The sequence below is a fragment of the Gigantopelta aegis genome, chromosome 14 (genome assembly GCF_016097555.1).
Source record: "Gigantopelta aegis isolate Gae_Host chromosome 14, Gae_host_genome, whole genome shotgun sequence".
NCBI classification, from domain to species: domain Eukaryota; kingdom Metazoa; phylum Mollusca; class Gastropoda; order Neomphalida; family Peltospiridae; genus Gigantopelta; species Gigantopelta aegis.
In genome coordinates, this window is record NC_054712.1 from 54,429,240 (window position 1) to 54,456,704 (window position 27,465).

At 34.5% G+C, this 27,465-nt stretch overlaps 2 protein-coding genes across 5 annotated transcripts in view; one reads left to right on the plus strand and one right to left on the minus strand.

The window, feature by feature from the left end:
- Nucleotides 1-1,105: 1,105 nt before the first annotated feature.
- LOC121388537 lies at nucleotides 1,106-27,103 on the minus strand. Of its 4 annotated transcripts, XR_005959981.1 has the most exons (6): nucleotides 27,016-27,103; nucleotides 25,985-26,108; nucleotides 17,342-17,582; nucleotides 14,515-14,611; nucleotides 6,557-6,719; nucleotides 1,106-1,808 (listed from the first exon to the last, which is right to left on the minus strand). XR_005959981.1 is itself a non-coding variant. In XM_041519912.1 (5 exons), exons 4-5 carry the CDS (start codon nucleotides 6,623-6,625, stop codon nucleotides 1,152-1,154), a joined length of 726 nt encoding a protein of 241 aa, XP_041375846.1. In that variant the 5' UTR covers nucleotides 6,626-6,719; nucleotides 17,342-17,582; nucleotides 25,985-26,108; nucleotides 27,016-27,050; the 3' UTR covers nucleotides 1,106-1,151. The 4 variants fall into 4 exon arrangements, 3 of the variants coding, with proteins under 3 accessions (XP_041375846.1, XP_041375847.1, XP_041375845.1); XM_041519912.1 differs by lacking the exon at nucleotides 14,515-14,611 and having other exon boundaries at nucleotides 27,016-27,050; XM_041519913.1 differs by lacking the exons at nucleotides 14,515-14,611; nucleotides 17,342-17,582 and having other exon boundaries at nucleotides 27,016-27,050.
- Nucleotides 8,985-27,465, plus strand: part of LOC121388536 (engulfment and cell motility protein 1-like) — a 73,737-nt gene continuing 55,256 nt past the window's right edge. Inside the window, exons 1-3 of the mRNA XM_041519910.1 lie at nucleotides 8,985-9,342; nucleotides 13,721-13,761; nucleotides 14,932-15,007. Of these exons, the coding sequence (XP_041375844.1) occupies nucleotides 9,220-9,342; nucleotides 13,721-13,761; nucleotides 14,932-15,007 (240 nt within the window). The 5' untranslated portion in view covers nucleotides 8,985-9,219. The remainder of the gene's footprint in view (nucleotides 9,343-13,720; nucleotides 13,762-14,931; nucleotides 15,008-27,465) is intronic.

The window sequence follows — 27,465 nt, forward strand, 5'->3', positions numbered from 1 at the left end:
CTAAAAGTAGCTCGTTATTGGGACCTAGGTGCTGTAGCTCCTGTAGCAGCAAGAAATCTTTTATATGCACCATCCCACAGACAGGATAGCTCATACCACAGCCTTTGATATACCAGTCGTGGTGCACTGGCTGGAACGAGAAATAGCCCAGTGGGACCATCCTAGACCAATGTATATCATGCGAGTGCTTTACCAATGCAGAGGTAGGTCGACCATCCAGTAATTGGACATCTGATAATTGACCATTTGTGTGTGTCATTTCATTTTAGCATTATCTGTTGTGTCCATGTAAATGATGTCCTAAATTAATTGTGTGAATGAAAAAAGGTTATAAAATATGGATATAGTATTATACTTGCATAATGTCCAAATGAAAGCTCGTTCTCCAGGGCTTCAAGATTATGGTAACCCCACTCCCATGGCTAGTGATATTCAATGTTGGGCCAGTAAATAACTATTATTGCCATGCCAGATGGCTAGTGAATATTGTTTTTGTGAAATGTTGCAATTAAATCTATTTTGTAAATATGAATACCCTGCCCCCACTCCAAGCCCCCAATGTTAGTGTTTTTAAGCTCCATCTGCCTCTTTAGGCGACATATCTGATTATTACTATTACTAAAATATTATATTAACTAAAAGTAGGGCTAGTGAATTTTTAATTGTGGTCAATACATTTTTTTTAAATCCCAGCTCATGGCTAGTGGATTTTATAAAAATTCTAGAAGCCCTGCATTCTCTCGCAATTTTCAGAGGTCTCTCATAGCTTGGAAGTGGCATTCCCTTTTTCTTACACTGATAAAAAAGTTAGTTTAAAACATGCATAAAAGCATTTACATTATATTAAGTTGTTTTAATTGGAGAAACCTTGCCATATCTGACCTCTTCTGGATTCAATGCAGAGCCACCATCGTCGTATCAAGCAATGGTAAAATTATTTGCAACCAGGTAAGCTTGTGGCCGGTTCTTGATACTAATTATTAACATTTACTTCTCCCCTCTAATGTCAAAATTATACTTTACAATTGGATATGTTTTATTAATTATAATGCATGTAATTTGGTTTTGTTACCAATTTCATGCAGAAAAAACAATTTAACAACAGTTTATAAAAGAAAGACATTTTAATAGAACATTAAATCTGATATAATCTAAGATTTCTTTCTCGCTTTATGAATCAATTCCTTCAAATCGATGTCACTAGCCTGTTCGAGAGGGGTGCCTACATCCCAACCCATGAGTCTGTTGTAATATGCTGGCTGCTTGAAATCTGTTCCCACAACAAAAAACTGCCGTCCTTTTATCTCGAGATTTCCAAGAAAACCATTCATTAAGGATGGCTTTTGATACCTGGCTTCATCGGCTGTGAATGCCAGATGACCTTTCACCATATTCCAGTTCTGCACGATGGCAATATAGTGATCTGTGTCTGGGTTGTGGTACATGCGGTGTATAGACCTCCGTCCAATAAAATTCAGAGCTAATACTAAGAATCCATTGAACAGCAAGTACAACATTCCTCCCAGGGCAGGGCTCGTTGATGTCAGCTTGAAAGGTATGTCCTGGTAATTTTGGGCACAAAGGTACGCCGACCAAATCATTGTAGGCACCGACAAAGAGTAGATTACTATCTGAGCATAATAGTTTGTCTTTAACAAATTGTTTACATAAATAATGGAATAGTCCTTGCTGACATTGTCGGCTGCATGCAGTGGCCGGAATCGCTGAGGTTTCCGAGAAGGTGTGATTTTTGATCTACAGAATACATAGCTGATTTCTGGCTGTATGCTTTGTAGAATGTGTGTTTTCTGAAAAAGTATTTAAAAAAAAGAAAGATAAAAATGGAATTATATATTACAGAAAAAAGTTCCTATGCATCAGCAGGGTTTGACAAATTCACTTGCCCTCGGTCCAGGCTACTGAATTTTTGGTCTGGGCTAGCGGAAACTATTGAATGTACTACTGTAATACATAGGGCACTAGCCAAAGCTGTGAGGACTAGCGGCTTTCTCAAACATTTGTCAAACTGTGACATGTATGATATAAGGTACGGTATATATTTAGCAAGAACAAAGAAACATTCAAATCATCTTCACAGGCTTTCAAGCAAAATTTTGTGAAAAATAAGGGCTTTTTTTAGGGCAAAATTCTTAAAAAATAAGGGCTATTTTTAGGAATTTTTTGACAAAAATAAGGACTGAAATTCAATAATCAATATATAAAAAAAACATTCTGTACTCGCCTCCAGGGAGAACATAAATACAAAAGCTAATTACCAACTCAGAAGATCATGCCAATGGTCATCAACAGCGATATTCAGCATATCAATACAACCAGATTAAAGTAATCTGATATGGTGCAAATCCATGCTGAATATGATGCTGATAACCACCAAGATGTCTTCTGAGAAATACATTAATTCAACATATTCATTATCTGAAAGTATACTAAGGCTAGATTTAATTAATTCCAACACTTATTTTATGTTGCATTTATCAAAAAAATTCAAAATTTGAAAATATAGGATTTTCACCAAAAAATTGGGGCTTTTTAGGATTTTGAAGCTTTAATAAGGAATATTAGGGCTGCTGTCAAAAAATAAGGAAAATTAGGAAAATAAGGGCCCGCTTGCAAGCCTGTCTTCAAGAAATTATTTATGGTCATCCATAAACATGATGAGACAAATCCCATTAGTAGCAAGGGATCTTTTATATGCAATATCCCACAGCCTTTGATACACCAGTCGTGCACTGGCTGGAATGAGAAATAGCCCAATGGGCACACCGACATGGATCGATCCCATATCAACCAAGCATCGGGTGAGCACCTTACCACTGGGCTACGTCCCGCCCCGTGAGTAGATTAAAAGTCCATTCAACATTTTTATGAGTGTACTACACATTATCCTTTTGTTGTTGCTATTCCGACTCCTAACAGTGTAGACAAAAATGTTACAAGTACTTTGACACCTCTGATCAAGAGAGAATATAATATCACTAAAACAGTGTTTTGACAAGTGATTAACAAATGATGATATGGATTATGCTGTTAGCGTTGACAAAAAGGAGGGGAAAAGAAGGATAAAATATAAAAATTATAATGGCTGACATGATAAAAATGTCACATAAGAGTGAGTCATGTTTGCACTGCAAGATATATGAACAATATTGTTTGATTAATACTAAAAAAATTTGGACAAAATAAAAACTGCATCCTCCACTATAAATTTAACTATTAATAACGTGTCCATACAGTCAGCTGATGCATTTGTAGAATACTTGCTAAATAACCTAATGGTTAACATCATCCAGTGGGATCATGTAATTTTTGCAACATAATACTTGTAAGTTATAACACAGATAATTGCAGAAGAAACATCAAACTTTTCATTATTGTTATTCTTTACATGAAAGATGAGGGTTATGATTTGTCACTGAATACACACCTCCCTACGATAATAAAATATTATCCCTTGTTGACTAGTATTTGTCAGCGCATTGTTCAACCTCGGATATTAGTGGCTGATGTTGAAAAGAAGCCTGTTGATATTAGTGGGCCCAAAACATTAACGTAATGTCTGTAATATCATAAATAACAAGATTCTTTGACTTACAAAGTACAAATTATTTGGCCTAAATCTGTGCATGTCAAAATTAGTATGGGAGTGGTTTATCACTCTCCTGGACTTGTTTAACTTGGTGGCCTCCTAAGGTCGACGACAGTCACTTTTCGTACCCTTGTTTTGGCGTCGTACACAATAAATATAATATATCTTACCGTAAATTCAATTGCAATGCAAATTTCGTAAATGGTACAATTTTTTTTACAAGATTTTCTTCAAACACATTAATAATATTAAAACAAAAAAAATTCAATAGCAATTTTGCATTGGAATTTTTCCAGCATTCTGAAAACAGAAATGTTATGTACTGTGACATTATTGGAATACTGAATGAATGAATGAATGAATGTTTAACAACACACCAGCACAAAAATACACATCGGCTATTGTGTGTCACAAATGGTAAGTATATGAAAATATTATTTATATATATTTATGTAAAACCACAGTATAATGGAATATTTATGTAAAACCACAGTGTAATGGAATATTGATGACATCCAAATTCAAAATTAGCTGTATTAGTACAACATCGTTTATAAATTATAGATTGGTATGTTTTTATTTTTCAAAATTCTGGACAAAAAAATTAAGTTTAAAGGAAACATGTCACGTAAACCATATTTGGCACCAACCATGTACAATTAATTATAAATTGAATCACCTAAAAAATTTGTTTATAAAAAATTAATTACTTAAAATATCTCCATAAAAGAACCCCAGATACGAGCTCTTAGCGGAAATTGCCGATCTTTAATGAGCAGGGCAATCACGAGGTCCCTGATGTCAGAGACGCGTCGCTTGATCTGAAGCCTTACACTTAAAAGCATTAGTCCGTACCACTCGTAAAGAATCTAAGACTTGCACAGCTTACCAAAACAATGAGTGTTCGTTCGCAAAACGTTTTGCCGTATCAATATGAGCTGTTAGTAAATGAAGAAAGACACACATTTACTTACAACAGTGATACTGAAGAAAAAACCGATAGCGAGTCGGAGGGTGGAGAAACTGATGGTGCCAGACCAGACCGGTCGACCAATTTACAGCCTGGAGCCCGAAAGTAACCCGGAGACAAAACCAAAACTCGGATGCTAATGCCGAGGTGTATACTGTTCATATTTAGCATAAAGATACACCTCGATATGATGTATTTAAATATGTAAAAAATATAAATGTAGGACAAACATTTTTGGGTGTTTTTTTTTTTTAGAAAATATCGCATTTTTTATGTTCGGGCTGTACATAATGAAATCTGTATGCACATTTTTTTTAAATTTGTTTAAAACGCTCTAATTTACGACAAGGCGCTTCACTTTCATTAACCTGGCTTGTAAAACAACATAAATGACTTGAGAGTATAATCAACTTTTAAACTAAATGTATTTCTATTTGCATCAATAGAACGAAATGGGGTTATAGTATTTTTCTCTCATAAAAAAAAGTAGCATATTATTAGGCCTATTGGTAGGGTGCGTTAGAGTAAAAACGACCGCTCACGATACCCAAGTGATAATTTTCTTTTCTTTGGTACTACGTAATTGGTCAGTTTTGTAATTTTAGATGGGAAAGTCTACTTAATCAAGGGTTTTACAGCATTATTTACAGTAATGAAGCAGGGCGGCTGATAATGTCCATTAACATTGTACTATAGTCGCGACAGGTTACGCCACAATACCCTGTAATCTTAAAAAAACTGGCACGTATTTTGTACGCATGTCTAGACCGTGGTAATCACTTACCTGGTCGATACCCTGCAATATACACCTGCCAATCAGGAATCACATGTGCAGGCCACGGAAAGAAAGGACCAATTAACTAAAACAACACTCCGATTCTCAAGTCAGCCCGTGGATGAAACATAATAGTTATTTCGACACAGACAGTAGTGGGTTTTTTTGTATTGAACTTCGTGTTGCTTTGAAGATTAAAAACATTATTTAAAATTATTATTGTTTTCTACACGTTTTTTAAAAACATATTTAAATACATCGTACTGAGATGTATCCTCATGCCAAATCCCATGTTTGTATATGCCATATTTAATTACTTATTGACGTTTCCTTCTTCGGACGGTGAATACAGATTTTGTTATGTAGGCCTACAGCCCTAACATGAAAAATCTTTTTTTTTTCCAAAAAAAAATAAATAAATAAAAAATTCTACATTTTTGTTTTAACATATATAAATACATCATGCTGAGGTGTATCTTTGTGCCAAATATGTACAATGTACACCTCGGCATTCGCAACCGAGTACTGTTTTTGTCTCCGGGTAACGTTCGGGCTCCGGGCTGTAATTAGGCGGACACCAAAGTACTATGCGGTGTTGGTGTCCAATCTTTCTTTTGCGATAAATTACACGCGTCTTTCTTCGGATACAATCCTTTGGAAAACCATAAAAAAAGACAATCCCGATCGTTTAAACTGTTTATTTTTACACCCGAAGGCCGCGCAGTACGGCACTGTTGGACTGAAAAGATCGTAAGCCCCTTACTCCATATATAAACAGTTAACAACAATGGAAGAGTACAGCGGCTCTGACGTCACTTCCCTTTTTTTCCGAACGCTCACGAAGAAATATGCATAAATCGTACTTTGATACTGGTTAGCGTAATTTCTTAATTTTAAGTTAACTACACGTATTTTATTGTTATAAAGTTATTTGTATATTATTTTTATATCATTTTTCTTTTAAAATGAGCTATAATATGGTCTCGTGTCATGTTTCCTTTAAGTTTAAAAAGATTAAAGAAAAAAAACAAAAACTTTTGTTAAATATAATATACCATATCAAAAAATTAATGTCAGAGCCAAAACTAGGGTGTGAAAAGTGACTATCGTTGACCTTGGTTGAAAATAAACCATACTAAAGTATTAGGTGCAGATGTTCTTACAACTAATTACCTAACATAGTAACAACAAATAAAAAAATTACCTGACAACAGGTGTTCAGAAATCTGGTAGCACAGACTGCACCTCTTGTAAATAACAACATTGTCTGCATCAGTGTGAAACACAAGATGTCAGAGTTCCATTACGGTGTAGGTTCAACCAACTTGACATAGATCTACACTTTCAGGTGATTCTCAAAGATAGATCTGCAAAATAATACTTGTATGTTCAGTTAAATAGCAAGCTGATTAAGGATGTGTATTACCAGTACTGTTGCTTCAGCATTTGTTTTTGCCAATGCAATTTTCTGACATGCAAAGTATGTAATACAACATACATGATTATTTGTCCCACATATAGTTTTCCAGAAGGGTTTTTTCACAATGCCTCGAGATACCGAGCTAACATGTAGCTTTATCATGTACTGAACATAGTTTGACACCCAATAGCCCATGTGTTTTTTGTGCTGGGGTGTTGTTAAACATTCATTCATTATCAGTGTGGGCCGTAACCCAGTGGTAAAGTGCTCGCTTGATACGAGGTCGGTTTAGGGTCGATCCTCCTCGGTGGCCCCATGGGTTATTTCTTGTTCCATCCAGTGCTCCACAACTGGTGTAACAAAGGCTGCGGTATGTACTATCCTGTCTGTGGGATGGTGCATATAAAAGATCCCTTGCTGCTAATCGAAAAAAGTAGCCCATGAAGTGGCGACAGCAGGTTTCCTCTCTCTATATCTGTGTGGTCCTCAACCATATGCCATATAACCGTAAATAAAATGTGTTGAGTGCATTGTTAAATAAAACATTTCCTTCATTCATTATCATGTACTGTTGTACATATTAAGTTTGATTTTTATGGTGATTTACCTATTTTAAACAGAGCTATTGTACTTGAACTTTGAAAATATGAAGAAAAAAATTCAAACTTTTTTGCAATACCTGAAGCTATTGAATTGATATATATACATATAGCTTTATCGCATACTGTTACAGCTAAATCAAGTTTAACTTATATAGCCCTTGACTTTAGGAGGCAGTACTCTAAAAATGCTTGTTAAAATGTAAAACAAAATTACGAAAATAGTTTTCAGTATTCCCCTCTCCCCATCAATTAAGTCTTGGATCCTTGAGTAACCGTGAACAGGCTTATTAATGGAAAATGGTTTCTGTACACGCGTTTACATGTGTTTACCTTGTTATCTCAAAATCAACCAACATATGATAATATTAATGCCATTTTCTGATGTGAAGAGATGTCGTAGTCTAATGTTGACATTCTTCAATAAACTGGGCTATTGTTTTCAAGAGTGATATGTGTAACATGACTTCACCAAAACTCTTAGTCAATGAATCTGTGATACAGACAAGACTTTGACAATGACAGCAGTGTAAAACTGTTGTTTATTTAGGTTTGTTTAATATTACACACCATTTAATTTTAATATAGGGCGCAGAGTGCAAAATGGCGGTCTTGTAAAGTAAAGTTTGTTTTATTTAACGACGCCACTAGAGCACATTGATTTTTAATCTTATTATCGGCTATTGGACGTCAAACATATGGTCATTCTGACACTGTTTTTAGAGGAAACCCGCTGTCGCCACATAGGCTACTCTTTTTTACGACAGGCAGCAAGGGATCTTTTATTTGCGCTTCCCACAGGCAGGATAGCACAAACCATGGCCTTTGTTGAACCAGTTATGGATCACTGGTCGGTGCAAGTGGTTTACACCTACCCATTGAGCCTTGCGGAGCACTCACTCAGGGTTTGGAGTCGGTATCTGGATTAAAAATCCCATGCCTCGACTGGGATCCGAACCCAGTACCTACCAGCCTGTAGACCGATGGCCTGCCACGACGCCACCGAGGCCGGTGGCGGTCTTGTATACATTTCTCTATGTATAAAAATATTTTGATGTCTACTTGTCTTTTCCTCATTTGTGCACTTTGTTTTGGGGAAAGTTTTCTTAATTCAACAAAAGTATTTTGATGTCAGGGTTCAATCATATGCAGATTCCTTAAAAACAAGTCTGGTTCACGATGTTGTTTGGTCACTACAAAATGAATTAATCTGTATTTTAGTGAAACAACAATAAATTATTGTTAATTTTGTATTGTGCTGTATAGTTTATATCTTATTCTTCATTTTCTTTTTTAAAAACCCCAAATTATATTTAAAACAAAGGCATACAGTGTTGTGAGTGGGGTTAGGGAATTGACTAACAAATTGACTAATGCGCAATGTCAAATATGAAAACTTGTCAACTTTGCAGTACCAGTCTACCGATTTCTCGAGCCCTGTCAACTTGTTTTTACTAACTGTGACGAACTTGTTTATGTCGATGAATTAAAAAATTTCATAAGAATACCACTTATAGTAGTACATACGCTACGCGTATATTTATGCCATACACTATCTAAACCAATACAAACCATAGAAATTATAAACGCAACACGTTCAAGTACACCGGATGTAGCGCCCTCTTGTGTGTAAACGCGAAACTATTTCCCGGAAGAGGTTTGGTCATCGTAGCAGATTTGACACGGTTGTCAACTGAAATATGGATATTTATCACGTTTTATATTTGAAATCTACATACCGAATATACTCGATGGTAGACTGAAGTTTGATAAACCATTATGAGTCAAGCTAAGGTTTAATGAGGGTCCCGCTATCTAACTGTGCTTGTGAAAAGTTTACAAATAACCATGTCGGGGGAACCAGGAAGGGGTTTGGTTCCAACAAGAGCCTCTCGAGAAAACATGGATAATATAAAGAAAGTGGCTATTACCAGGGAAGGACAACAAACACAGTTCAAGGAACTAGATCAGGTTCTCTTTTCAATAGTTTTTTCTTCTTCAAATGTTGTACAAAAGTTATATCTATAGATGGCCTAAAGGCTAAATAAGTTATTTAATATTATAACAATATTAATAATAGTGTCATGTGCAAAAACTGGATGTTGTGTAGTCTGACAGCAGGTGTTTCAGACTAGATCTTGTGGCACTGTCATTTTAGCTCTGTACATCATAAATATATATTTTAGAAGCTTAATAGCCATTGATTCAAGGGTCAATTTACTTGTGTGGACTTGTTTAAAATACAAAACTAAAACAACAAATAAACAAAATAACATAACTTGGTTTGAGTGCCCTTTAATAGTTGATGGATCATAGTCAGTGCTCTACAAAGCAAGTAAAATACTCGCCATAGCGACTAAAAAAAATCCCTGGCGTCTAAAAAATAAAATCACATTCGTCAGTAGGCGACTGTCCAATAATTTTACTATAATCTGTAAACAAAACTGGACATCGGAAAACACAGTGGACCTGTAGCAATTTATCTTCTATAAAACTTGTTTTCTATTGGTCATTTGTTTGAAAAAGAAAAGTTTGAGACATGTTATATCAGACTGAATAACGATTTTCTAGTATTCAATAGTAAACATGTTAAGGGAGGTAATACTTAGTTATGATGTTATCTCCCTTAACTTGAATCTTTACATGTCTGTTTGAAACTCAAACGTTAATTATTTTAAATGTCGACTTATATATGTGTTATGCTGTGCTCCAATCGTCTCGTGCTTATCGCGACAATGGGTCTCTCCACGATAACGACTTCTCCAGTCGTGAATGTCGTTTTAATGACGTCGGAAGTCATGTTCACCAGTGCAGGATGAAAACATGTTTCTATTTTTATGACTCTACTTTAAAGACACAACTATTTACAAAATAGTATTTATGGATTTACAAGGAAGTATGTGACGAAAATAAATATTATTTAAACCAAAATGTAAGGTAACCGATTGGTAGCTACTAGTAACATGGTAGATATTATCACAATGCTTTTATTTAACTTTTTTTGAGTACTGCAATTTAAATGCATATCTTAGCAGTGCCATTAAAATATTAATTTTGTTTAATAAAATTATTGGGTACAGAGTTTGCTAATGATAGTTAATAGTCGTTCACTGTTTTAGTGGAACCGGACACAAACAGTTGTAATTACTATAATTACTATTTAACAACTAAGAATTACCCTTTCACGAGTTCATTCATAACAATTACGACATTAGTAATGTGCCGTAAAATGGCACTAAAAGCACATGGTTTATATATTAGCTGGCTACTAAATGTAAGTGGCTGGCGACGAAAATATTATACTTTACTGACCAGGGAAGAGTAAATTTGAACTTGCTTCGTAGAGCACTGATAGTCATTTCGTACAATCCATTTCATACCATACTGCCTGGTCATTTCATACGCTAGGTAGTACCCTAGTCATTTTGGAATGTTGGTCAATTTGCCCCAAAACCATCTCACCCCTACCAACTCACCCCAGCATTTGGTCAACTCGCACCAAACTTTACTGTCCGTAAATAATTGTGACAAAATTAAAAATGGACATCTACAACTTTGGAGTCCTTATGGGCGAGTACCAGTATATAAATTATATACCAAGCAAATGGATCATATCATACAAGCAGTTTTACTGCATTTTTGCCACAAAGATACAATTAATTTTTTTAAACTTTATTTTGACAGTTGGAAATTCAGAACACATCATTTCCATTTATCTGAGTTGGCCAGACCCTCAATTGGTATTTACTACTAACTGCCAACTTCTACTGATTGCCACCTACGTCAGTCATGTAGCAATGTCCTGATAATTAATATAGCTGTCAAAAACAATGAACCAACATAATGGACCAAAAAAATATTTTTTATTTATTAGGCCTTCTTTTAAAAAATTTAACTTGTTTCTTTTTTGTTAACAGTTACAGTTTGCAAGTAGTCGCACATGCACACTCACACACACACACAATGACCAAAACAGTATGGTGTTTTCAGACGTAGATTTCATATTTGTTAATTCACAAAATTAAATGGTTTTGTAAAGTAAAAGAAATATAAATGAAAAAAAGTCAGTTGCAGGTGATGTTTGAAATGTAATGTTATTTTGTAAAAGACACTACCGGGGTGATATCACATCTGACATTACACCTTTTTTTTTAATGGTACAAAATGACTTTCAGTTATAGTACAAAATGACCAAAGTACGGAATGACTAGGGTAGGAAATGACTTTTTGTAATTGTACAAAATGACCAGGGTACGAAATTATTAAATTAGGCATGAACTGACAATGATACAAAATGAACATGGTACAAATTGACTAGCAGCCAGTCCGATACATCTGCCATCAAACTGAATTTGTCAAATTATTTGTTACTTCTTTTACTCTCATCGGGGTATGCACCAAAAAAAATCTGTGTGCATCGGCAAATGTAAAAGATGAACATAAAAGAAATAACAGACAATCCTTATATTATTAAATTTGAATCATGCTTGCTAATAAGGAAAAATATCCGCCCGGTCCCCCCCTCCCCTAACCCTAACCTTAACCCCAACCCCAACCCCAACCCCAACCCCAACCCTAACCCTAACCCCTAACCCTAACTAAAAATAATAATGGAGGGGACCGGGCAGATATTATACCACTAATAATAACACTCAAACTTCACACATTATTTTGCATTATTTTGAATTATGTTTTGTCCATAAACAATAATGCTCAGTAAGACAACTTACCCATATAATTTATAAATTTGACGTTCCCTGATAACATAATTTTTACATTCATCAAGAATTGAACGAACTCCTGTTGCTACGTCTGGACCAATGGGATCATGAATTTATGTGGTACTGAATGTAACGGCACATGTATCAGACTACCTCTAACCTTACCCTGTTTATTTGTCCTTTTCATAGGTGGATGCAGGATTATTCTAGGGAGGGGTTTAACATTTAAAGAAAAGTTTGGTTGCCTGGTAGACATTTTCAACAATATTTAATGTACATTATTGCTTAATATCAACAAGTACATTGGTTTATTTAATTAATTAAAAAAAAGTGCTATAATGGGGGCAGCATTTTTCTTCCATGTACATGGTGAAAAACGCATCGTGTCAGGAATGAGTGAATGCTGAAGCATATGAGCTTCAACAAGTGTCAACAAACAAACATGCCGGAATGCTGTTCCACCATTTTCTGTGACAACACTAGATACACAAATAAAGCAAATTAATAAATACATGTTTACATTATTATTTGTGCAAATCATGTTTATTACTCTTTCATTTACAATTCTGGGCAAAGTCTCCGTCATCTTGTATTTTCTTCTTTTGTGTTTATGATTTCTTGTTATTTACACTTATTGTGTGGCAGATTTAATTAATCCGTATTAATGACGACAAACCCTTTTAATTTCATATAGTATGTATGACCATTTCGATCCAATGGCAATACTGACATTGTCGAAATAATTTATTTTACGTCCGATAGGAGTCAGGACGGTGAGACACGCAGAGTTTTGGAAGGAAATTGCATTCATTATTTATTTTGATCAGACTATTTATATAAACCTGTGGTTTATTATTATTATTATCGTTATTATTATTACTATTATTTTATTGTTATTATTTGTATTATTTATTTATTTATTTATTTATTATCATTAATAGTTGTTTAATGTGACTGATTGCTACAGACTTCATTGCTACAAAGTAGGCCTACTAATGTATCTACTAAGTTCGCGTCTTGCCGATACTTAGTAATTTTTCTGACATCAAATGGTAATCTTAACAGAAATATCAAGCAGAAAACCAATAAATTCATCTGCTAAACACAGGATTTTTTTTGGCACTTAGAATTGGGAAGTGGTGCATATCCCATCCCAGCATCCTCCCCTTGGATCCATGCCAGCTGTTTATATGTTGGGTCAGGGCTAAAAAAAAACCCATCTAATGTTAAAAACTGTCATTGTCAATTTCAATAAAAAGTTGTTAAATAGAACAAGAAATGCAATCTTTAATATATTTGTAAGTTAATGTCACTTATCATTTACAATTTATCCTGTGATATTTGTATGTTTATATTTCTATTAATAGAATGAGTTTACACTGGTGAAGGATAGATTTCAGGGCTAGCTCTGGATGAGCAAAACATTTCCACAAATCATCTTCCAAAATGCTAAATCAGTTATTTTCCAGCAACATACCATTTGTTCGCCAAATCAAAATAAAATTTGCCAATTGTTCCCAAAATTTGCAGTTGCCAAATGTGGCGAGTGGCAGAGCTAGCCCTGTGTTTAATAAATTACTACGTCCATGTTAAAAAAAAAAATGTTTGTTTTATCTTTTTCATGTTAGAATCGACCCTTGGCTGCTATTATTCAAGATATATGTGCAGAGTAAGTAAATATTATTATTATAATTTTACTCTAAAGAAAAGTTTAGATATATATATATTCATCAGGCTACAAATTTAACAGGATTCCATGCTTCCACGAATACAAGATTTTGGGACAGAATGAGATGGAGTCGCAAAATACATGTATCCATATTACATAATTTTTATGATTCCAGCAGAATTGTACAAAAAAATCTCTAGAAACTTCAAAGCCTTTTTGAGAATATGTGAACGTGTCACATATTCTTGGTCCATTGAATGGATACATTTTATTTTATCATTTATATGTTTGATGTGTATGGTAGTGAAACCTGTGTTAAGCAAGCACGCAAGTTGGATTTTATCATTTATATGTTTGATGTGTATGGTAGTCGAATCTGTGTTAATTAAGCAAGCACGCAAGTTGGATTTTATCATTTATATGTTTGATGTGTATGGTAGTCGAACCTGTGTTAATTAAGCAAGCATGCAAGTTGGATTTTATCATTTATATGTTTGATGTGTATGGTAGTCGAACCTGTGTTAATTAAGCAAGCACGCAAGTTGGATTTTATCATTTATATGTTTGATGTGTATGGTAGTCGAACCTGTGTTAATTAAGCAAGCACGCAAGTTGGATTTTATCATTTATATGTTTGATGTGTATGGTAGTCAAACCTGTGTTAACCCAGCACGTAAGTTGGGCATCAAACTAAGCCTAGTGATGCTACAATTATGATCTAATACAACCAAGTACGGTATGACACAGAGTTACCTGTCTTATACTTCTGTAATCCTTGAGATGAACAGTTGTTTCTCGACCTAACTGAGAGCCCCACGACTGGTATATCATAGGCCAGAGCATGTGTTGTCTGTGGGAAAGTGCATATAAAAATTCCATTACTGTTAACACAAAAATTTAGCGGGTTTCAGAAATTCCTCTGAAGACTTTGGTACATGTCAGAATTATCTAATTTTCACTCTGTATTTTTGGTACATGTTCCGAATTATCTAATTTTTAGTCTATATTTTTGTTACATGTCCCGAATGATCCAATTTTTTGTCTATTTTTTTTTGGTACATGTCAGAATTATCTAATTTTTAGTCTTATTTTGATCTATGACGACAAATAGTTGCTGAGTATAGTTGATTGTAGATGATTGCTTGGTCTAATTTTTATTTTATTTTGTAGATGGAAGCTTGCGGTTCCAGATAATTACAGTCTGCAGTTTTCGGAACCCAACCGACAGATGTACATTACAGATGCTGTAAGTCTTTTCCCCACATCTAGTAAAACTGCATGACATTTGTATACTAATTAAGTGGTGTGTGATGACACTTAGAGCTAGCTCTGGGCAGTGGCGGGGCATGTGCAGGGCCACCGAGGCGGTTACCCATGGCACAAAACAATATGTCTGAAAAGTTTTACTAAATCCTGAATGGCTGATTTTTGCCCAAGCATTTATGTAGCATAAGATGACTTAAAAGTTACAGAAACTGATGACATACACATAGCCAACACTTAACTCACCTCAGGCAATAAAAATCCCCAAAGAATACAGCGGATCAAAATATCTGTCCTAAAATGTTTTTGCATTTGCCCAACTCCCCATTTCATTGGCATAATAAGTTACATGGAAGTCACTCCAAGCCTCATGGTTATAAAACTTTTTTCCTTTTTTTGTGTGTTAAAATTAATAATTAACATAAATCATATAAAGTACATATAAAGATATCAAGTATGAATAAGTAAGTAATGTTACCAGTCTACACATATAAAGATATCAAGTGTGAATAAGTAAGTAATGTTACCAGTCTACACATATAAAGATATCAAGTGTGAATAAGTAAGTAATGTTACCAGTCTACACATATAAAGATATCAAGTGTGAATAAGTAAGTAATGTTACCAGTCTACACATATAAAGATATCAAGTGTGAATAAGTAAATAATGTTATCAGTCTACACATATAAAGATATCAAGTATGAATAAGTAAGTAATGTTACCAGTCTACACATGTGAAAGGCGACATCATGCACTCATGATTAAAAAACTTCACAATTTAGGCTCCAGGCTTTAATAAAGTCTCGCCCATACAATAAACTGCTGTTTAAAAGTTTGAAGACTTTACTAAAGTATTAAGTCAGGACTTTAAAAGTTTGATGACTTTACTAAAGTATTAAGTCAGGACTTTAAAAGTTTGAATACTTTACTAAAGTATTAAGTCAGGACTTTTCGGTTTTTTAATTATTATTCAATTTTTTATTTGGAGCTTCAAACATATTATCACAGTGCATAATGAAACGTTACATTTTTTTTGGTGTTAAAACATACAATTATTAATTAACACAAGAAGATATGTATTACATCTGAAGTACGCTTTAAAAGTTGACCACATCGTACAAATGCTTGTCTTCAAGTCATTAGGCGCAGTATTTTAAAGGAATACTAAATTAATGCTTTTGAATCACTACAGATTTAAATTACTATAACAGTAAAAATAATTGCATATTTAATTAAACAATGGTCGCTATTGAGTAGATGCAGCCATTGTTTTAGCCTTTTACGACAAACGCCACCCAGTGAGCTGGTGGCGCATTAAGTTCTTTGATGTCGGACAGCTAGACAAAGGTTTTATAGTCAGTATGTTTTAATCCCACATGTTTTCCTCTCTCAATTTTAGTCAGCATAGAGGCACAGTGACAGCATGAACACATTTCATGTTGTCCAGTAGTCTCGTTACACTTGCAGTGTCTTCAACACACATGGAGTTTTTCATAGGAAAAATTAACATTTATTACCTTTTTGCAACCAGCTAGGTTTTTTCGGGCTTTTATTTCAACAGCTGTGAATTGATGCTTAAACTGAATCGCCTGCAGTTTATTGCCCATATAGTTTATTTTTACAGCAAATTCACTGCAGTCGCTTTTGCAGGTGAAATCCGTCTGGGAATCAATTTTTGTAAGTGGCTTCCTTGTCATTCTGCAGGTCAAGTAATCATATTCTGTCAGTCACATCACATTCGATTATGAGGAGACAATTCTTCTTCTTCAAAGTTGGTTCTGTGTATTCTGATGTGTTTAGTTATTAATAAAGTGACTACTGTGAGTCTGTCTGTTGTTATATTTGAAATGTGTAAAAGCTGGGAGATAATTCTGGATATGACACTTAAAACCTACACCCACTAGTGGTAATAAAATACAGTGAAAAGCATAGGTAGCTGTTAGTGGTGTTGAAACCAGCTTGGCTGACTGACTTAAATGCATATTGTTATGAAAGCGGTCTTTGTTGGATAGATACCTATCCAAAGTTCCTATATCAACATGTATATACATTTAAAAATAGAAAGAAACAGATACCAGAATCAATAAAAAATCTTCAGGGAAGTGGTCATTTTTACAGAAATCAGCAATGTCATCCTGTTAATAACCACATTCTTTTTCAGTGATAAAATTAGTTGTTGACCAGTGCGTGGTGTCACTGACAATGCGAGCTATTTTTAGAGCTTCCATTTCATAATCTTACACTTTCGACCCAAAATCAGGAATTCGCAGCACAGATTTCTGCTTGATAAATATGTAAATAAATTAATAAAATTACCTTTTGTCAATGTATGTGAGTATTTGTTGCATCATATCATCAAGGAATACATCTCCATTGAAAGTGAATGTCTCTGGATAGCCAACCTCCCTTCACAGAATCTCTTATGGTTAGAGTTGAAATGTTTGCAGAATTTGTCCTTGTTCTCACCCACTACTGTTGAATTCAGTTTTAGGGTCTCCAGCTGTAAAGGTGTCCATCAGTATCCATCTCTTACAAGTAGGTCATCTTTCTGGAATATCTGAAATTGTATCAAAGCAGACACAATGGATCATCTTATCCATTTTCGTGAAGTCATCTACTCTTGTGTTATGATCAGCAAACAAAAACCATTTCACTGGGATAAATAAAATTAATAACAAGTAAAATAACTGATAATTATTACATCAGCTTTAGTTTAACATATTATATTTATTGAATAATCTTCTCTTCTTGTTTTTTAAAGTCACCCCAAACCTAGAACACAAAGACAGAGCCATTTGTTGTTGTTGTTCTTGTTAAATGGTGATACTGAGATGAATGGTAAAGCTGCAATATTTCCTGTCGGTTTGGGCTGTGTTCCACACTTCCTATCAGTTAAGCTATCTCGGTATCCTTTGATCATTCGAACCTGGGGTACATGGAACCTGCAGTACCTGCTTGGTAATCATCCCCCATTTGGCGTCATACACTAAGAGGAGACATGCTCATACCTGCATCCTAGAGGTGGATGAAACTCGGTGTCTGTGGCCTTCATCTCCCCATTGAACCTAGCAGTGCACTCACTGAGAGTTGGACTTGGTATTGGAAAGAAAAATCTCCAGTGAATCCAGTATCTACCAGCCTCAAGATGCTTGTCTTGTTGGTTTTAGCATGATATCTACAGTCTTTACAAACTTTCACTCTCTTTGGTAACAGTCTGAGTTTTATTGGTGGTAGTTCCCTGTTCAGAGTTTGGAAAGTTTTGCTAATACATACATGTTATGTTGAACAACTTTGCCATGCTATCTAAACTCATCTTATCCATTTCTGTGAGGAGCATGCCATTTGAAGTGTCTTCAAATAGTTTTCCACCCACTTTTGTACTCCTAGTTTTAGATTTTTTTCATCTTTTTCGTCCATTACAATGCATTCCCCATGAACTGAACAAGTTTTCTGTGTCTTGATGGAGTCTTAGAAAAAATGGTTTCGACCATGAATCTTTGTGTTTTGTCCTTTCAGTTTCAGTTTGTTTAGCTGAGCCGAAATAGATGGAAATATTTAGCAAATTTTATTAAAGATTTCATCTTCATTTTCTGAGTAAGCAAGTTTTTCCCATGTTGGTACCAGGGCATGCCCCTGGATTTTACTGGAAAAAACATTGATCCTGGAAAGTCCTTGAATATATTCTGAAAAATCGTTATATCTCATGGAATACCCTGGAAAAACAATAAAATATGTTTAATAAAATAAATAAATAGTTACATCAAAATGTTAGTGAATTTGTCCAAAACATGAACAGGGAATACATTTTTGTTCTTCAATGTTTGTCACATGTATCATCTTGATAATTGCAACATTTCTGTCGGTTCCCGTATAAGCCACAATTTTACTGTTCTATATTTTTTGGCAATTAGTCTTTAGCCTTGATATGAAAGATAATTTCTCTGTACTAAAGTACACTTATACTGAGTGTTGATTATATCACAAATTAACCAATTTAAATATGGATTTAATTTGACTTCGTATTAACTTGTATGAGCTACTAATATATGTAGTTATTTTGAATGCTGATAGCATGGACATGTCTCAGAACCAAAATCCAGAGAATTCTACTCTGGATAAAATGAAAACTGACTATGTCAGGAGTTTTGCAATAAACACTCACATCGAAGCGATCCTGTGTTCCTGATGTGACCAAATAGAAAAATATACAAAAATTTAATTTCTCATATGAGCCCATGGCCACATATAGGATTTTGCTGTATTGGCCTGATATGACATGTATGAGGTGGGGTCATTACATTTCTGTGAGAATCTGAGATATTATTTTGGTTTAAGGTGTTGAAGCACATTTACCGGCTTCGGTGGCGTCATGGTTAGGCCATTGGTCTACAGGCTGGTAGGTACTGGGTTCGGATCCCAGTTGAGGCATGGGATTTTTAATCCAGATACCGACTCCAAACCCTGAGTGAGTGCTCTGCAAGGCTCAATGGGTAGGTGTAAACCACTTGCACCGACCAGTGATCCATAACTGGTTCAACAAAGGCCATGGTTTGTGCTATCCTGCCTGTGGGAAGTGCAAATAAAAGATCCCTTGCTGCTAATCAGAAAGAGTAGCCCACGAGTGCATTGTTAAATAAAACATTTCTTTTCTTTTTCTTTGAAGAACATTTATTATGAGCAAATTGTCTATACAGACTGAGTAACCTGCATCTTTGTATTTTCACTAATCCAGTTATTTTTCAGTCTGTGAACGATAACACCAAGTACATGTCACAGAATTGTATTAATTCAAATAAACCCATTTAAGATCATTCTTCTTATTTTCAAGATAACAAAAGATATTTGAGAAACTGTTGTTTCTTTTACATACATTTGTATGAACAAACAAATTGTCTGAAACTGTTTACAGATGGGTGTTTTTTTATCATGCCCGATAACAATCCTTATAATTAAATTTTAAACATACTTATTAATAATAACATTAAAAGTTCGTGTTTTATTTTATTTGTTTCTTGAACTTTAATACAAGATATAAATATAAATTAGAATAACGTCATCAGATGTTTGTGATATTTCAAAGTTCAATGCACTCAGTGTTCAGTAAACAATTAACACTTAATTTAATTATTGCCAATTGCCACCAAAATGGAAAGTGTAATTTGATTTGAAATTGTGCGAACTTGATTGAACTGTTGGATTTTCAAACGGAATGTGCATTTGAGGCACCGAAATGGTAGTCGGGACAAGTTTCTGGTTGATGGAAGATTCACTTCAATGCTCATTCATACATATTATGTGCCTCATTTCAAAGTGAGCATCGCTCATTATCTGAATGCTTGTTGCTGGGTAGTATGTGCATGTTTACTAATAATATGTTTTAATTTGTAAAGTTACTACAGGTATTTATGAATTTGATACCCAAAAATATATATCTCTTATAAAACACTTAGTGTGTATTAGACCAGTTATTTATTTTCATTTCATATTATTGATATATAAAACTAGTTCCCTGACATCCATAGTCTAAAAGTAGTTTGTAAACAGTTGTAAGAAGTAGTTCCTTTTTGATGTAATGTTTTTATGTTCATAGAGGAATGAACAAACTCACATTGCAAACTGGAATCCTGTCAATACCAGCCAAATTTATTGGTTCCAAATTTTCTAAATAGAAACAATGTGACCCTCTAAGCACCGGATCTTGTGTAAATCGGATAAATATTAGGTCTCGAACATGATCCGTTTTAGACAGGTTCCACTGTCACAGAACTCCTGGGCAATTCCACAGTAACTGACCTGACAGTTTTCAGCCATTTTTTATTATTTTAAATACCTGTAGTTTGGACAATAATGTATCCAAGCATAAGCTTCTTAAAACTAGAGTAACATTTTGAAGCCTACCTTATGTAAACTTTGGTAACCATTCAAGTGAACTTGACTGACATTACCAAAAACAGTTTATCTTTTTGTAATGTCAGTCACAATCAATAAATTAACTGAATTTAAGCTAATTTTAGATATAGCATCTTTAATGAGCCTTATATGTTGTTGTATTTTGTTTAGCTACATCAAACTCAATTTAGCTATGTGTTTACAAACAAAAAATTTCAAATAGCTAATAGTATAAGTGTGCTATTTTTGGGTCCACTGATTGACTATTTCAATAATATGTAGTAGTGGTGATTATAAAAAAAAAATGTTTGACAGTGACGTATGAGGACAAAGCTTGTGTATGTCACATACGCAATTAAGACTTGCCCACTATAAATGTAAGTGCTAAAGTACCGGTACTCTTTGCATATCACTAACACTAACACTAAACAGTGGCTCATTCATTCATTCATTTATTCACTTATATTTATTACCTTGCTTCATTCAATTATGGTTCAAGCATGCTGTCCTGGGCACACACCGGCAGCTATCTGGGCTGTTTGTCCAGGACAGAGAGTTAGTGATTAGTTTGTTAGTGGTTAGTGAGAGAGAAGTTGATGTGTGTGCGAGCCGGTACTGGGATGCAAACCCAGTATCTACCAGCCTAAAGTCTGGTGGCTTAATCACTATACCAATGATGCCAATATTAATTATTTACTTTGATTTATTTTACTGTTTGTTTATTGAGGTTGAAGCATGCCGTCCTGGGCACACACCTCATCTATTTGGACTGTCTTTCCAAAACAGGTTAATACTGAGTTGTCGATGGTTAATGAACAGTGGTGGATCCAGACAGGGGTTACAGGGGTCCTTTGAACCCCCAATCCATTTGAAGTGCCCTTTTTAATTACTTTTTATTTATAAAATTCAACATCCACAACATTAAACATAAAATTTCCCTGAAACTGTGTCTCTAAGCATCTTTATTTCAAATATTTCTGAGGTAAAATGCCCTAGAACTCGTCTTTAGATCTTGGCTCTATTGGAAGCTTGGCTGATGCATATGCTTTCAACAAACTCAGTTTGCTTTTTTCAGCATTTTGTGACCCAACCTTTACAAAAGCCTAGATCTGCCCCTAGTGAGAAACAAGTTGGAATATGATAGTGGCTTAACACATCTGCACTGAGCTATTAAGTTAAAACTCTGTGGGTTAGAGTCGCTACTGTTGAAAGAAGAAGGAACAAATTATTTATTTAACAATACACTCAACACATTTATATTTATCATGGTTATATGGCTTTGGACATTTAAAATTAAGGACCACTCAGATAATGAGAGAAGAAACCTGCTGTTGCCATTCCTTGAGCTATTGTTTTCCACAGACAGGACAGTACATAACATGGCCTTTGTTACATGGGTTGTGCTGCACTGGCTGGAATGAGAAAAAGCCCGATACTAGGATGTATATGAATATATTATTAGTAGAGATGAGTATTGCCAAAATGTTTGTATTAGTGCTCTAATTTCGTATACATTTTCTATAACTTAATAAAATGATACACTGATTAATCATGAAGCTATTGTTTCTTTTCTTAAACTGGTAGTTTTTGTTTGAAAATATAACATGTGTGCACTAACGCACATACAATTTATATATATAAAGTACAGTATTCCAGTATGCTAAAAAAAATATTGTGGTACGTATTGCTATTCTGTTTGGAAAAGTGCATATAAAAAGATCCCTTGCTGCATTAGGAAAATGTAGCAGGTTTCCTCTGATGACTACGAGTCCAAATTACCAAATATTTGATATCCAATAGCCGATGATTGATTAATCAATATGCTCTAGTAGTGTTGTTAAACAAAAAAAACATTTTTATTTTAAAATATTTATATTGCGGTATACTGGTTATACCGTGCATCTGTAATCAGTAGTGTGAGTACCCTTACATGTGCTTTATAATGCATGGCATGATCAGCTGATAATAGTAAATTACAGTGAAACCTCTCAAAACTGGACCCTCTGTAATCAGTATTGTGAGTACCCTTACATGTGCTTTATAATGCATGGCATGATCAGCTGATAATACTAAATTACAGTGAAACCTCTCAAAACTGGACCCTCTGTAATCAGTAGTGTGAGTACCCTTACATGTGCTTTATAATGCATGGCATGATCAGCTGATAATAGTAAATTACAGTGAAACCTCTCAAAACTGGACCCTCTGTAATCAGTAGTGTGAGTACCCTTACATGTGCTTTATAATGCATGGCATGATCAGCTGATAATAGTAAATTACAGTGAAACCTCTCAAAACTGGACCCTCTGTAATCAGTAGTGTGAGTACCCTTACATGTGCTTTATAATGCATGGCATGATCAGCTGATAATAGTAAATTACAGTGAAACCTCTCAAAACTGGACCCTCTGTAATCAGTATTGTGAGTACCCTTACATGTGCTTTATAATGCATGGCATGATCAGCTGATAATAGTAAATTACAGTGAAACCTCTCAAAACTGGACCCTCTGTAATCAGTAGTGTGAGTACCCTTACATGTGCTTTATAATGCATGGCATGATCAGCTGATAATAGTAAATTACAGTGAAACCTCTCAAAACTGGACCCTCTGTAATCAGTATTGTGAGTACCCTTACATGTGCTTTATAATGCATGGCATGATCAGCTGATAATAGTAAATTACAGTGAAACCTCTCAAAACTGGACCCTCTGTAATCAGTATTGTGAGTACCCTTACATGTGCTTTATAATGCATGGCATGATCAGCTGATAATAGTAAATTACAGTGAAACCTCTCAAAACTGGACCCTCTGTAATCAGTAGTGTGAGTACCCTTACATGTGCTTTATAATGCATGGCATGATCAGCTGATAATAGTAAATTACAGTGAAACCTCTCAAAACTGGACCCTCTGTAATCAGTATTGTGAGTACCCTTACATGTGCTTTATAATGCATGGCATGATCAGCTGATAATACTAAATTACAGTGAAACCTCTCAAAACTGGACCCTCTGTAATCAGTAGTGTGAGTACCCTTACATGTGCTTTATAATGCATGGCATGATCAGCTGATAATACTAAATTACAGTGAAACCTCTCAAAACTGGACCCTCTGTAATCAGTATTGTGAGTACCCTTACATGTGCTTTATAATGCATGGCATGATCAGCTGATAATACTAAATTACAGTGAAACCTCTCAAAACTGGACCCTCTGTAATCAGTATTGTGAGTACCCTTACATGTGCTTTATAATGCATGGCATGATCAGCTGATAATACTAAATTACAGTGAAACCTCTCAAAACTGGACCCTCTGTAATCAGTATTGTGAGTACCCTTACATGTGCTTTATAATGCATGGCATGATCAGCTGATAATACTAAATTACAGTGAAACCTCTCAAAACTGGACCCTCTGTAATCAGTAGTGTGAGTACCCTTACATGTGCTTTATAATGCATGGCATGATCAGCTGATAATAGTAAATTACAGTGAAACCTCTCAAAACTGGACCCTCTGTAATCAGTATTGTGAGTACCCTTACATGTGCTTTATAATGCATGGCATGATCAGCTGATAATACTAAATTACAGTGAAACCTCTCAAAACTGGACCCTCTGTAATCAGTATTGTGAGTACCCTTACATGTGCTTTATAATGCATGGCATGATCAGCTGATAATAATAAATTACAGTGAAACCTCTCAAAACTGGACCCTCTGTAATCAGTAGTGTGAGTACCCTTACATGTGCTTTATAATGCATGGCATGATCAGCTGATAATAGTAAATTACAGTGAAACCTCTCAAAACTGGACCCTCTGTAATCAGTATTGTGAGTACCCTTACATGTGCTTTATAATGCATGGCATGATCAGCTGATAATACTAAATTACAGTGAAACCTCTCAAAACTGGACCCTCTGTAATCAGTATTGTGAGTACCCTTACATGTGCTTTATAATGCATGGCATGATCAGCTGATAATAATAAATTACAGTGAAACCTCTCAAAACTGGACCCTCTGTAATCAGTAGTGTGAGTACCCTTACATGTGCTTTATAATGCATGGCATGATCAGCTGATAATAATAAATTACAGTGAAACCTCTCAAAACTGGACCCTCTGTAAACCGGAATTCCCCCAAAACCGGACATTTTTCATGGTCCATTTTTCAAAACCAGTACAGAACTTAACCTCTCTAAACTGGATACCTCTTATAACCAGGCATTTTACTAGGTCCCTTGGGTGTCCGGTTTAGAGGGGTTTCACTGTATATGCAAATGCACATGTATGAAATCTACTCAACGTATTTACCTCAATGAATTTTATGAACTAGTATATCTCAGTATATAGACACCACCTGTCTATTAAAGCCATATTCAATAATTTTTATAAGTTTTACTGTAAACACCATTAACAACTTCATACTCAAAGCATTTTTATTTTGTGTTGAGTATATATTTATTGTATATGATGAGTTCATTAAGAAATTCTCATGTTAAATACAAAACATTCTATTTATGTGAGTGGTCAGTTTTGACAGTTTTGGCTGTAAATAACAACAACAAATTTACACACACAGATATTTTTGTTGTGCGTTGGATATACATATTATATGTTATGAGTCTATTAAGACATTCTAATACATGTATATATAGACAAAAATCCTATTTACATGAGTGACTCTTGTTGACAAGTTTACCTGTAAATACCAATTTACACACATACACACACACACACGCACACACACACACACACACACACACACACACACACACTAACACACACACACAGACAGACATTTTTGTTGTGGCTTGAATATACATATTATATGTTATGAGTCTATTATGAGTCTGTTAAGACATTCTAATACATGTATATTGAGAATTGTTTAAAATTTATTTACATGAGTGACCCTTATTGACAAGTTTACCTGTAAATACCAATTAACAAATTTACACACACACAGACACTTTTGTTGTGGGTTGAGTATACATATTGTATGTGATAAATAAGTTCATTAAGAAATTCCACAATGTTGAAAGGGAAAAAAATCCTATTTACTGACCTTAATTGCTTGTGGGTAGGCTGGTTGACCGTTTTCATGAGTTATCAGTGAGCTTGAGGCGGACGATGCACACATCTGATTGCAGAGATCAACACATCGGACATGATCAGGCTCGTTGATTACACTATATTCCAGGTAAAGTACTCTATACTACAGGTAAAGTAGACTATACTACAGGTAAAATACTTTATACTACAGGTAAAGTATTCTATACTACAGGTAAAGTACTCTATACTGCAGGTAAAGTACACTATACTGCAGGTAAATTCTCTATACTAAAAGTAAAGTATTCTATATTACAGGTAAAGTACTCTACTAAAGGTAAAGTACACTATACTACAGGTAAAGTACTCTATACTACAGGTAAAGTACACTATATTACAGGTAAAGTATACTATACTACAAGTAAAGTACACTATACTACAGGTAAAGTACACTATACTACAAGTAAAGTATACTATACTACAGGTAAAGTATACTATACTACAAGTAAAGTACACTATACTACATGTAAAGAAGACTATACTACAAGTAAATTAGTCTATACTACAGGTAAAGTATACTATACTACAGGTAAAGTATACTATACTACATGTAAAGAAGACTATACTACAAGTAAAGAAGACTATACTACAAGTAAATTAGTCTATACTACAGGTAAAGTACACTATACTGCAGGTAAATTCTCTATACTAAAAGTAAAGTATTCTATATTATAGGTAAAGTACTCTACTAAAGGTAAAGTACACTATACTACAGGTAAAATACTCTATACTACAGGTAAAGTACACTATACTACAAGTAAATCACACTATACTACAGGTAAAGTACTCTATACTACAGGTAAAGTATACTATAAAACAGGTAAAGTACACTATACTAAATGTAAAGAAGACTATACTACAAGTAAATTACTCTATACTACAGGTAAAGTACTGTATACTACAGGTAAATTACACTATACTACAGGTAAAGTACTCTATATTACAGGTAAAGTACACTATACTACAGGTAAAGTCTAATTTACCTACCGCAATTTTGTACTGAAACTGAAACAATGAAAGTTTTTTTCAAATGGTCACACTGTTCGTGTGTTGTATTGTTTCCCGTTAGAGTCATTAGGGCAGTGTGAACAAATGCATTAATATGAATGCAATTTTTATTGACATATTGTCTACTGTGACATATGTACAAGGAAGTTTAGTATTGACTGTTTGAACTCTGATACCAGCTGTGAAATAAACGAGGATGTATATATATATAAAATTCTAAACTTTAAATAAACGAGGATGTATATATATATAAAATTCTAAACTTTAAATAATTAATTGGCATACCATTGTACTTGTTTTTTGTTTTTGTTTTTTTTGTTTGACTCAAGTATTAATATGTTTTATAAATGCATTTTTTATGGTTTTATTGAGTGATGCTGCTATTTTTGTGTTTTTTTGTATTATTAGTTTTGTAAGTTCCTAATTCAT

What these genes read in the sequence shown, in the direction of transcription:
- LOC121388537 (XM_041519913.1), bottom strand. Translation starts at nt 6,625, where the DNA reads ATGCAGACAATGTTGTTATTTACAAGAGGTGCAGTCTGTGCTACCAGA. An exon ending in TTCTGAACACCTGTTGTCAG is followed by an intron (nt 1,809 to 6,556) that starts GTAATTTTTTTA and finishes ATACTTTTTCAG; the next exon opens with AAAACACACATTCTACAAAG.